A 13,173-nucleotide genomic window follows, 5' to 3' on the forward strand; every position below is an offset into this window, starting at 1 on the left:
GCATTTGCTCACCTTACGAGTTTAAACTCCAATGTAATGCTTTTGCAAGAGACCCATTTGCAGGTCAGAGACCAAATCAGGTATGAAGAAAGGTTGTTTTCCTTAGAGCAGAGAAGGCTGAGAGGGGACCTGCTTGAACTGTACATAATTGTGAGGGACATAGATAGGATAGATAGGAAGTAATGTTTCATCTTAGTAGAGGGGCCAATAGCAGGGGGCATAGATTTAAGGTAAAGGGCAGTTTTAGAGGGGTTTGGGGGAAATCTTTTCACCCAAATAATAGGAACATGTAAAAATAATAGAGCAATAATTATGGGTTACTTTAATCTGCTTGTTGATTGGGTTAATCAAGTTGGAAATGGTAGCTACGACAACATATTCATGGGGTGCATTAGGGATAGTTTCCTAGAGCAACATGTCATGATGCCAACCAATGAACAGATTATCTTAGATCTGGTAATGTTTAATGAAGCAGGTTTATTAATAATAATTGTTTATTGTCACAAGTAGGCTTCAATGAAGTTACTGTGAAAAGCCCCTAGTCGCCACATTCCGGCGCCTGTTCAGGAGGCCAGTACGGGAATTGAACACGCACTGCTGGCCTTGTTCTGCATTACAAGCCAGCTGTTTAGCCCACTGTGCTAAACCAGCCCCTAATAAATGACCTCTGCGTGAAAGATCCCCTTGGAAGTAGTGATCATAACATGATCGAATTTAAGATTTAGGGGCAGCATGGTGACGCAGTGGTTAGCAGTGCTGTCTCACGGTGCCAAGGTCCCAGGTTCGATCCCGGCTCTGGGTCACTGTCCGTGTGGAGTTTGCACATTCTCTCTGTGTTTGCGTGGGTTTCACCTCCACAACCCAAAGATGTGCAGGGTAGGTGGATTGGCCACACTAAATTGCCCCTTAATTGGAAAAAAATAATTGGGTATTCTAAATTTTAAAAAAGAATTTAAGATTTAGTTTGAGAGTGAGAAACTGGGTTCAGAAACAACTGTGTTTAACTTAAATAAAGGGAATTGCAATGAAGTGAGGATAGGATTAGCTAAAGTGGGCTGGGCGGATAGATTAGCAGGAAAGACAGTAAACAAGCAGGGACAGACACTTAAGGAGGTAAATTCATGACTCTCAGCAAAAATATATCCCAGTGAGGAAGAAAGATTCTTTTTTTTAAGTTTAGAGTACCCAATTTTATATATATATATATTTAAAATGTTTCCAATTAAGGGGCAATTTAGCATGGCCAATCCACCTAACCTGCACATCTTTGGATTGTCGGAATGAGACCCACGCAGACACGGGGAGAATGTGCAAATTCCACAGGGACAGTGACCGGGGGCCGGGATTGAACCCAGGTCCTCAGTGCCATGAGGCAGCAGTGCTAACCACTACACCACCATGCCGCCTGAGGAAGAAAGATTCTAAGAGACGGATAAATCAACCATGGCTAACCAAGAACGTTAAGGAGAGTATTGAGTTGAATGAAAAAGCATAAAAGGAGGCAAAAGTCAGTGATAGCCCCAAAGATTCAACTTGTCAGGATGGCCGAGAGGTCTCAGGCGCCAGACTTGAGTGTGTTTCCTTGCCTTGTTTAAGCCTGGTGATTTCTGATCCCTTTTGAGGGGGGTGAGTTCAAATCCCACTCCTGACATTCTCCTTTTTGGGCAGCCACGGTAGCACAGTGGTTAGCACTGTCGCTTCACAGCGCCAGGATCCCAGGTTAGATTCCCGGCTTGGGTCACTGCCTGTGTGGAATCTGCTTGTTCTCCCCGTGTCTGCGTGGGTTTCCTCCGGGTGTTCCGGTTTCTTCCCACAAGTCCCAAAAGTCTTGCTGTTAGGTGAATTGGACATTCTGAATTCTCCCTCAGTGTACCCAAATCGGTGCCGGAATGTGGCGACTAGGGGCTTTCCACAGTAACTTCATTGCAGTATTAATGTAAGCCTACTTGTTCGTGTGGAGTTTGCACATTCTCCCCGTGTTTCATAGAATTTGTCATAGAATTTACAGTGCAGTGTTTGCGTGGGTTTCGCCCCCACAACCCAAAGATGTGCAGGATAGGTGGATTGGCTATGCTAAATTGCCCCTTATTTGGAAAAAAATTGGGTACTCTAAATTTATTTTGTAAAATGAACCTGGGAGATAAGTTATGGGGAACAAGGAAATGGCAGAGGAGTTAAAGAGATATTTTTCATCAGTCTTTACAATGGAAGATGCTTTGACCATCCCATTAATACTACACTCGGACAGTGACCCAGGACCGGGATCGTACCTGGGACCTCGCCGCCGTGAGACAGCAGTGCTAACCACTGTGCCACCTTGCAGCCCGGCAATTTAGCCTCTTGAGCCTGCTCCACCATTCAGCACGATCATGGTTGATCTCATCATGGCCTCAACTCCCACCGTCCTTCCCGTTTTCTGTAACCCTTCAACCCATTAGGGCGGCACAGTGGTTAGCACTACTGCCTCATAGCGCCAAGAACCCAGGTTCGATTCTGACTTCAGGTGACTATGCGGACTTCACACTTTCTCCCCATGTCTGTGTGGGTATCCTCCAGGTTCTCCGGTTAGACGAATTGGACATGCTAATATTGCGCAAAGGTTAGGTGAGGTTATAGAACATAGAACATAGAACATTACAGCGCAGTACAGGCCCTTCGGCCCTCGATGTTGCGCCGACCTGTGAAACCACTCTAAAGCCCATCTACACTATTCCCTTATCGTCCATACGTCTATCCAATGACCATTTGAATGTCCTTAGTGTTGGTGAGTCCACTACTGTTGCAGGCAGGGCATTCCACGCCCTTACTACTCTGAGTAAAGAAACCTATCTCTGACATCTGTCCTATATCTATCTCCCCTCAATTTAAAGCTATGTCCCCTCATGCTAGACATCACCATCCGAGGAAAAAGGCTTTCACTGTCCACCCTATCCAATCCTCTGATCATCTTGTATGCCTCAATTAAGTCATCTCTTAACCTTCTTCTCTCTAATGAAAACAGCCTCAAGTCCCTCAGCCTTTCCTCATAAGATTTTCCCTCCATACCAGGCAACATTCTGGTAAATCTCCTCTGCACCCTTTCCAATGCTTCCACATCCTTCCTGTAATGCGGCGACCAGAATTGCACGCAATACTCCAAATGCGGCCACACCAGAGTTTTGTACAGCTGCAACATGACCTCATGGCTCCTAAACTCAATCCCTCTACCAATAAAAGCTAACACACCGTACGCCTTCTTAACAACCCTCTCAACCTGGGTGGCAACTTTCATGGATCTATGTACATGGACACCGAGATCTCTCTGCTCATTCACACTGCCAAGAATCTTACCATTAGCCCAGTACTCTGTCTTCCTGTTTTCCTTCCAAAATGAATCACCTCACACTTTTCTGCATTAAACTACATTTGCCACCTCTCAGCCCAGCGCTGCAGCTTATCTAGGTCCCTCTGTAACTTGTAACATCCTTCCACACGGTCCACAACTCCACCGACTTTAGTGTCATCTGCAAATTTATTCACCCACCCTTCTACACCCTCCTCCAGCTCATTTATAAAAATGACAAACAGCAGTGGCCCCAAAACAGATCCTTGTGGTACACCACTAGTAACTGGACTCCAGTCTGAACATTTCCCATCAACCACCACCCTTTGTCTTCTTCCAGCTAGCCAATTTCTGATCCAAACTGCTAAATCACCCTGAATCCCATGCCTCTGTATTTTCTGCAGTAGCCTACCGTGGGGAACCTTATCAAATGCTTTACTGAAATCCATATACACGACATCAACTGCTTTACCCTCCTCCACCTGTTTGGTCACTTTCTCAAAGAACTCAATAAGGTTTGTGAGGCACGCCTTACCCTTCACAAAAACGTGTTGACTATCTCTAATCAAATTATTCCTTTCCAGATGATTATATATCCTATCTCTTACAAACCTTTCCAAGATTTTGCCCACAACAGAAGTAAGGCTCACTGGTCTATAGTTACCGGGGTTGTCTCTACTCCCCTTCTTGAACAAGGGGACAGCATTTGCTATCCTCCAGTCTTCTGGCACTATTCCTGTAGACAAAGATGACTTAAAGATCAAAGCAAAAGGCTCAGCAATCTCCTCCCTGGCTTCCCAGAGAATCCTAGGATAAATCCCATCCGGCCCAGGTGACTTATCTATTTTCACACTTTCCAGAATTGCTAACACCTCCTCCTTATGAACCTCAAGCCCTTCTAGTCTAGTAGCCTGAATCTCAGTATTCTCCTCGACAACATTGTCTTTTTCCTGTGTGAATACTGACGAAAAATATTAATTTAGCACCTCTCCTATCTCCTCGGACTCCAAGCACAACTTCCCACTACTGTCCTTGACTGGCCCCTATGGGGATAGGAGCGGGGGTTTGGGCCCAGGTAGGGAGATCTTTTGGAGCAAGGGCCGGTGAGGACTTGATGGGCTGAATGGCCTCTTTCTGCACTGTAGGGATTCTATGATTACTAATTTAAAAATCTGTCTCAGTCCTTCTTAAATTTACTCACTGTCCCAGCATCCACCATACTCTCGGGTAGTGAACTCCACAGATTCACAACCCTTTGGGAGAAGTAATTTCTCCTCATCTCTGTTTTAAATTTGCTACCTAGTATCCTGAGACTATGACCTCTCCTAGAATGCCCCACAAGAGGAAGCATAGCTCCATGTCTACTTTACCTTTTATCATCCTATATACCTCAATTTGATCTCCCCTCATTCTTCAAAACTCTGGAAAGTAGAGGCCTAAACTGCTCAATCTCTCTTTATCAGACAACCCCTCATCTCTGGAATCAACCTAGTGAATCTCCTCTGAACTGCCTCCAATGCCACTACATCTTTCTTCAAATAAGGTGACCAAAACTGTGCACAATACTCCAGGTGCGGTCTATCCCTGAATGGTTGTATTCCCATCCCAGTCTTCCCTTTTTTTTATTGATGTGCTTTAAAATATTTTACTATTGTGGAGTGATTGTTACAGAGTCGTTGTGCTCATAAAGGGGCTATTTGGTCCAGCGAGGCCATGCCAAGTAATAATTTATTGCTGTCGAAAAATGATGGTAATAAATCACAATGGAGTTTCCAATAACTGATTTACAATGTGGTTGTACTGCCAGTTTCACATTGACACATTTGCGTCCATACCAATGCTAACGGAGCACTGTTATAAATGTGCATTTGCTACAGGTGTCTACTGGCTTGGTGTCAACTGGATTCTTAATCAGTTTGGTTTCTGTTTTTGAATGAAATTTGATTCCTGCCGCCCGGTAACTGTGCAGCAGCGAAACCCCCTTGTAATCTGCACTGTTAATCTGTGCAGAGCAATCCAATCAGTTAATTTCCTCATTTTATCCTGGCAACAATCATGCAAGAGCCCATCTGATTTCCAATTTCTGTTGTGCAGATTTAATGAGACAGGCAATTTGTCCATAAGCAGCAATCAGGTGACTGCCCAGTTACATTTATTCATGGTCATGTGGGTTAAGAGAGGACACCACGACTACTTCAGGTTTCCAATTGTGATTAAATGTCTTCATCACGACCCCAGCTATTGGTCAGCCAATAAATCCTTCATCGGGATGCAGTGTCTTCCTATGCCAATAGGAAAGCAAAAAGGACTCAGTAGCCAATTGGTTGATGCTTGTCTGACAGTCAAACAGCCTCCCCCCCCCCCCCCATATTCAATATTTTATATCTGACAAGGAGAAATTATGAAGGAGAATGATAGAAGCAAGCTGTTGTTGTTGATATCTTAAATTATCCCGATGATTGATCTCCAAAGTTGCGCACAGCAGTGTCCTGGAGATAAATCTTCAATTTGTGGATACTCCAGGCCAATCCTGGAGGGTTGGCAACCCTAGTCCTACTTCAAACTGTGCCATTAGGCCTTTAGTGTCCAATTGACATTATTCCTCAGCAAAACAGAAGATTGGGTATTCCCAAACCATTGTCCTCCCTTTCTTTCCTGTGTGAAGGGGGCCACTGAGAACAAGAAAAACAAGGATTCATTTCACCAACACTCAGTTAGTTCCATGGGTCAGCAAGTCATTCATTGAGCAGCACATGCCCAGGTTTAATCCCCACTCTGCAGCCTATGGCTGAGTTGGCGAATCTCAACCAGGGCACCAGTCGGGAAAAATCAGTCAGGGCTCTGACTCTTGAGCAATCTCTATAGATAAAAGCAAATTACTGCAGATGCTGGAATGTGAAACAAAAACAGGACAATACTGGACAATCTCAGCAGGTCTGACAGCATCTGTGGAGAGAAAAGGGAGTTAACGTTTTGAGTCTGGGTGACTCTTTGTCGAAGCTTTGACAAAGAGTCACCCAGACTCGGAATATTAGCTGCCTTGAGCAATCTCTGTCCAGAGTATCTATGTGCACATTTAGATCAGAACAGTTTTGACTTGCTTGCAGAGCAGTGTTAACTCTTGTTGTCAACGCCCTTAGCAGTATCACAGAATTGTTATGGCGCAGTAGGAGGCCATTTGCCGCATTGTGTATGAACCGGCTCTCCAAAGGAGCATCATGACAGTGCAATTCTACTGCCTTTTCCCTGTTCCCCTGCACATTGTTTCTATACAAGTACGCATGCAATGCTCTATTGAATGCCTCGATTGAACCTATCTGTACATGAGAAGTAGGCAGTTGGGGCATGTAGCCAACGATGGAATCAGCAATGTTTCAATACATTCAGCGTATACCAGGAGAGAAAATGGCATTGCCACCGGGGGTAGTGGCTTGGCTGGGTGAGGCATCGGCACCGGGGGTAGATGCTTGGTTGGGTGATCTGCACGACTTTCCTGCGATTAGAGAAGATAAAGTATGAGTTACGGAGCTCTTCAGGGGTGTTTGAGGAAAGGTGGGGGATATTTGTGACCGTATTTGAGGGGCAGTTTGTCGTGGGGTGAAAAAGGGGAAAAATCTGTACAGACTATATAGTTGATTGTTGGGAAAGATGTTTCCCAGGGTGTTTATTCGCTGTAACCTGTTTTGATACATGTTTGTAATAAAATACTTTTTTTTTTAAATGGGAGAAAATAAAGAGGAAAAAAACCCTAAAATAATGACCATTACCAGTTAATTATTTATTATCTAACTATGTCTGCAAAATACTTATTGGCAGCTGATCATTATAAGTACAGACGTGTTCGCATTCCTGGACACAAAATTAGTGGTTGTGCAGAGTGAAGGTAATAATGGAGTTTACAATAAATGATTTACTGCCCGTTTCACTCCGATACATTTGTTTCCACACCAATGCAAAAGGAGCACTGTTATGAATTCAGATTTTGCTACAGGCTGTCTCAGTGGTGTCGAATGGACTCTTAATCAGTTTGGTTTCTGTTTTTAATTAAATTTGACTCCCTCTGCCCAGTGGCTGTGCAGAAATAGAACTCCCTCGTGATCTGGATCGGAACACCATGCCTTAGGTGTGTGCACTCCTTCAATCAGCCTGAAGGCAGGCTGAATATGTTATCTCACTGGGTGGGTTTGGAGATGTAAACCACTTCAATCAATGATTAGACTAAACATACAGAACACTGAAAACATCAGCAGGTCTCTTTAGTGCCGTCAGTTTGTTAAAAAGCACAAATTGGGCTCTTTCCACGGCCGCTCTTCATTTAGAGACGGGCCATGTTCAGCAGCAGCGCCAAAATCGTGAAGCCTAATGGCGAAAAGCCGGACGAATTCGAATCTGGCATTTCCCAGGCTCTTCTGGAGCTAGAAATGAACTCCGACCTGAAGGCTCAGTTACGGGAGCTGAACATTACAGCTGCTAAGGAAATTGAAGTTGGCAGTGGCAGAAAAGCAATCATTATCTTTGTGCCAGTAACCCAACTGAAGTCTTTTCAGAAGATCCAGGTGCGACTTGTTCGAGAGCTTGAAAAGAAATTCAGTCTTCATTGCACAGAGGAGAATTCTGCCAAAACCGACCAGGAAAAGTAGAAACAAGAACAAGCAGAAGCGTCCCAGAAGCCGTACGTTGACTGCTGTGCATGATGCTATTCTTGAAGACTTGGTTGTCCCGAGTGAAATTGTGGGCAAGAGAATTCGTGTGAAACTGGACGGTACAAGGCTTATCAAAGTTCATTTGGACAAGGCACAACAGAACAATGTAGAACACAAAGTGGATACATTTTCTGCTGTCTACAAGAAACTAACTGGCAAAGATGTTGTATATGAATTCCCAGAGTTCCAACTGTAAATTGTTCAGAATGGCTTAAATTTAAAAAAAACAATTGGTCATTAAAAAAAAGCACAAATTGGGTGTGTTGTAATTTGTATTTTGGCTCTGTCGATGGGCATGTTGTATTGTTTGTATTTCATGTTTTTCCTTGTCGGGGTTAAGTTTTTATAGTCTTTGATTAGAATTGGGGTTCAATACTTTATGGGGTTTTGTTCGTTGTATCAATATATTGGGGCGGAGGGCAGCACGGTGGCGCAGTGGGTTAGCTCTACTGCCTCACGGTGCCGAGGTCCCAGGTTCAAGTCTGGGTCACTGTCCCTGTGGAGTTTGCCCATTCTCCCAGTGTTTGCGTGGGTTTCACCCCCACAACCCAAAGATGTGCAGGGTAGGTGGATTGGCCACGCTAAATTGCCCCTTAATTGGAAAAAATTGATTGGGTATTCTAAATTTATTTTTAAAAATATATTGGGACAGCACGGTGGTGCAGTGGTTAACACTGCTGCCTCATGGCTCTAAGGGCCCGGATTCAATCCCGCCCCCAGGTCACTGACTAAGTAGAGTTTGCAATATATAAATATTAATATGTATGTGGCTTCCTTTCGTTTTTTTCAATGTCATTGTTCAACATTTAGTAACTGGTGGGATGCGCAAGCGAAATGGGGTTTTAGTATTTTGTCATTTTAATCTATTTCTCCCTTTCTCCAGTTGGGAGTCTCCCTGCTAACTCAGGAGTTTGTTTATCGGCCAAAACCCGATGTAAAATGGTTAACCGAAAAGGCTGATGGGAAAAGCAGCCAACAGGGCACAAACGGACAGCTGCAGACAGAACAGCGTATTCGGCTCTGTGGAAGTCGGCCCAGATCGATACCTGCGGCCATTAGCAGCACATCAACACAGACATCTGCAGTTTAATTGGCTATCCCCGGGAACAATTGCAACATATTAGCAATTGAATGCCGGTCCAGACCTCTCGGCGCCAGCAGTGGCCGAGACAAAGAAAGGTGAACGACCACCCCCCGATCAAGGAATCGCCTCATTATTGGAGCATATCGAACCCAGTGATTGGGAACAAGTCCAATCACTTGGGACCAGGGTCAAGGTCCGCCCCGAGAGGCGGGAAGCCCCCGGGAACTATAAAAATAGGGGCCAAGTTCAGATCGACCCTTCTCTCCCTTCTTCTCCTGCTCGCAACCTTCGTAAGAACCATCGACCAGCAACCGTAAGTTTGACTCCAGCGATCGCTACCCGATAGAGACTCCTAGCCATCGACCTGTATCAGCCTTTGAATCCCGCAGGCCAGACCCAATTCGATAAGCCAGGTCACGATATTCCATTTCGTGACCTGAAACGTTAGGAGTTTGAACGGCCCAATGAAGAGGTCAAGGACATTGGTTCACCTCAAGAGCTTCAAACTCCGATGTGGTCTTTTTGCAGGAGACCCACTTGCGTGTCTGGGATCAGACCAGAATGTGCAAGGGGTGGATGGGGCAGGCTTTCTATTCTGGGTTTGATGGCAGGGCCAAGGGTACAGCGATTCTAATTAACAGGAAAGTTCTGTTTTCCTCTTCTCAGATTATAACCAACCTCATTGGTCGATATGTTATTGTCTGTGGCTCACTGGTGAACACCCCGGTTGTCATGGTCAACATTCATACTCTCAACAGGATGATATGAATTTTCTAAACTCCCTGCTGGCCTCCCTCCCCAATTAAAACTCATATCAGCTTAGTTTAGGTGATTTGGACCCTAGTGTATTGATAGGGTGATATTAGAAATTTGGTCCAGAAATAAGGTCCAAAATGTAGCAGGCAATTTAGGGGTTAAACAAACTGAAGGAAAAGACTGCTGCCAGCAGAGTCCGAGGGATATACTCAAAGCCTGAGTTACCATATCCAATTCAGACTTAATGGGAATAAACAGGATGCCGCTGTTCAGCCAGGGTGGTCCACTTAAGATCTATTGTCATTCGGGACAACATTGTTTGACTAGCTATCAGTCCATATGAGAGAGTGAGAGAGTGACACAGACACGAAATTTGGTTTTGAACAGTTACAAGAGAAGGCAGTGGAAACTCAGCAGGGAGATCTTGAAAGTTGTCACAGTGAAGAGGGTCTGTGGGCTGATGCCCTAAGTAGGGTTAATTCCTCTTCCTCGTGTGCCAGGCTCAGCCTGATACAGTTTAAGGTTATTCACAGAGCGCATATGACAGGGGCGAGGCTGAGTAGGTTCTTTGGGGTGGAGGACAGATGTGGGAGGTGCTCAGGAATCCCGGCAAACCACATCCATATGTTCTGGTCATGCCCGGCACTGGATGGGTTCTGGAGGGGTGCTGCAAGGGCTATGTCTGAGGTGGTCAAAGTCCAGGTCAAGCCAAGTTGGGGGCTAGCACTATTTGAAGTGGCGGACGAGCCGGGAGTGCAGGAGGCGAAAGAGGCCGGTATCCTGGCCTTTGCGTCCCTGGTAGCCTGGCGGAGGACCTTGCTAATGTGGAAAGATGCGAAGCCCCCCCCAGTGTGGAAGCCTGGATAAACGACATGGCAGGGTTCATCAAACTGGAGAGGATAAAATTTGCCTTGAGAGGGTCTGCACAGGGGTTCTTCAGGCGGTGGCAACCGTTCCTAGACTATCTCACGGAGCGTTAGATGGAGGTCGGTCAGCAGTAGCAGCAACCCAGGGGGGGGAGGGGGGGAGTAGAAGGGTGGGCGGGGAAGGTTTTTTTTCCTAGGGGAACTTGAGAAAGGAAATACATAAACATATGGGAAAGTCAATATGTGCGGGAGGAACCCATTGTACAAAGTTCTGTATTATGTTGAATTGATATGTTCATGTCTTGCTATGCAACTTTTCTTTTCTTGTTACTGGGGGGGGGGGGGGGGGGGTCAGATGTGTCTAGGATATGGGTCGCGGCTGATGTGGGTAATTCTGAAGTCTGCTGCCTGTGTTTAAATGTTCTTACAGGGCTGTGTTAGTCTGATGTCTGTGGTATGGGGCGGGGCAGCTGCAAACCGGATGAAGTGGGGTGTGATGAGACTCAAGGAGTCGGGCCAAATGGGTTTGGTGTATGAGAGTTAATCCTTAATAATGTTAGCTGCCCACAGTTTCAAAGCCAATCTTGGGGACCTGGGTGTTGCATGTAGCAGTCCCATGCAACCGTTGTTTACACTGGTTGACTGGTACGCCTTTTTGCGACCCTGTGGGCCATGCTTTACGCTGCACACCTTTTTTAGTTTCTTAACAAACTTTATGACAATTTTGATTGCACTTCAATCCCACACACCTGATCTACATGCACCTGGTGTAGAGAGGGACAGGGAAGGAGGAAGACATCTTCGTGAACCTACTCCTGGTAAAACTGGTACACCCAAGAACCAGATCCAGATCGGTGGACAGTTTAAGCCGTTTAAAGTCATTCAGTTATTACTTCAATTACAACTACTTGTCCAGATCGAAAATACAGCTGGCATTGTAATAGTATTTGAGTAACATCCTGCATGGCATTGTAATAGTATTTGAGTAACATCCTGCATGGCATTGTAGTAGTATTTGAGTAACATCCTGCATGGCATTGTAATAGTATTTAAGTAACATCCTGCATGGCATTGTAATAGTATTTGAGTAACATCCTGCATGGCATTGTAATAGTATTTGAGTAACATCCTGCATGGCATTGTAATACTGGGGGCCGGTTTAGCACACATGGGGGCCGGTTAACTGGCTTTTAAACAGATCAAGGCAGGCCAGCAGCACGGTTCAATTCCCGTACCAGCCTCCCCGAACAGGTGCTGGAATGTGGCGACTTGGGGCTTTTCACAGTAACTTCATTGAAACCTACTTGTGACAAGTGCTTTTCATTTCAATAGTCCAAAAATAATCGCTTGTCACAAGTAGGCTTCAATTAAGTTACTGTGAAAAGCCCCTAGTCGCCACATTCTGGCGCTTGTTCAGGGAGGCCAGTACAGGAATTGAACCGGCGCTGCTGCCTTGTTCTACATTACAAGCCAGCTATTTAGCCCACCATGCTAAACCAGCCCCTTGCGTAACAATAATTTGCGTAAAAATACCCCTGTTGTATTACGATGAATGCTAACAAATACATTCATTGAGGTAAATCAGTCACACAAAGAAATCTATATTTTATCACAACAAAAGTACAAATTCTTGAAAAAATGTGTTAAAATATTCTAAAATGTTGTCCATTCGCAATGATAATTAACAAACACTTGAGCAATTTGCTTCAGATATTCAAATCATCTCCCCCCTACTTTAAACTACTTGTGAAAACAACATTTACTGAACGAAATTGGTGTACACACACACACACATTGTTCTGAAGAAACAGTTTAAAAGAATGCTGGAATATGCAGCAGGTCCTTCCAGATGTGGAAGAAGCAAAGGCAATTTCATCAGAATTGAAAACTGCAAGTTAAGCAAGCCACTTGGCAGGGGTAGAAACAGGACAGATTAGGGATGTGGGTGGTTAATGGGTTCAATAGCCTGTAAATTGCTCAATAGAAAAGCAAGAAACGAAAAGATTATTGCCGCAAGACGGTCTATCGGCAATAACGAAACAAAACAGCTTGAAACTAGCGAGGCTGGTGAAAAGGCACAGGAAACACACGGAGAAAGACGAGAGTGTGGGAATACCGGGGGAAACTGAACATGCAGGGAGGTCTGCATTTAAAATAGAAGATTTTGGAAACATGCACCGGTGCTCCCTTACCAAAATTACACCCAAAGTTCAAGCCATTCCCCACCCCCTCAGACACTGGAAGACTCCAGCCCTGTTCTAAAAAGGTACAAAGAGACTAGACTATGGTTACGGTCTGAAATCAAAATTCATGGCAAAAGGCTGTGGAATAGCCATTGTAGCAGACGTCTAAACATAGCTGATTTGAATGAAGACACTGCAGTTTCTCACAAATGTTGAAAATAAGTAACGACCTAGCTGATTTGAATGAAGACACTGCAGT

General features: G+C 44.9%; 1 protein-coding gene across 1 annotated transcript; it reads left to right on the forward strand.

The window, feature by feature from the left end:
* Window positions 1-7,587: 7,587 nt before the first annotated feature.
* On the forward strand, window positions 7,588-8,272 carry LOC140421259 (small ribosomal subunit protein eS7-like). Its single transcript, XM_072505841.1, is given in 2 exon segments — window positions 7,588-7,910; window positions 7,912-8,272. Coding segments are annotated over 2 exon segments (570 nt in total). The 5' UTR covers window positions 7,588-7,650; the 3' UTR covers window positions 8,222-8,272.
* Window positions 8,273-13,173: the final 4,901 nt, after the last annotated feature.

The sequence above is a fragment of the Scyliorhinus torazame genome, chromosome 5 (genome assembly GCF_047496885.1).
Source record: "Scyliorhinus torazame isolate Kashiwa2021f chromosome 5, sScyTor2.1, whole genome shotgun sequence".
Lineage (NCBI taxonomy): Eukaryota > Metazoa > Chordata > Chondrichthyes > Carcharhiniformes > Scyliorhinidae > Scyliorhinus > Scyliorhinus torazame.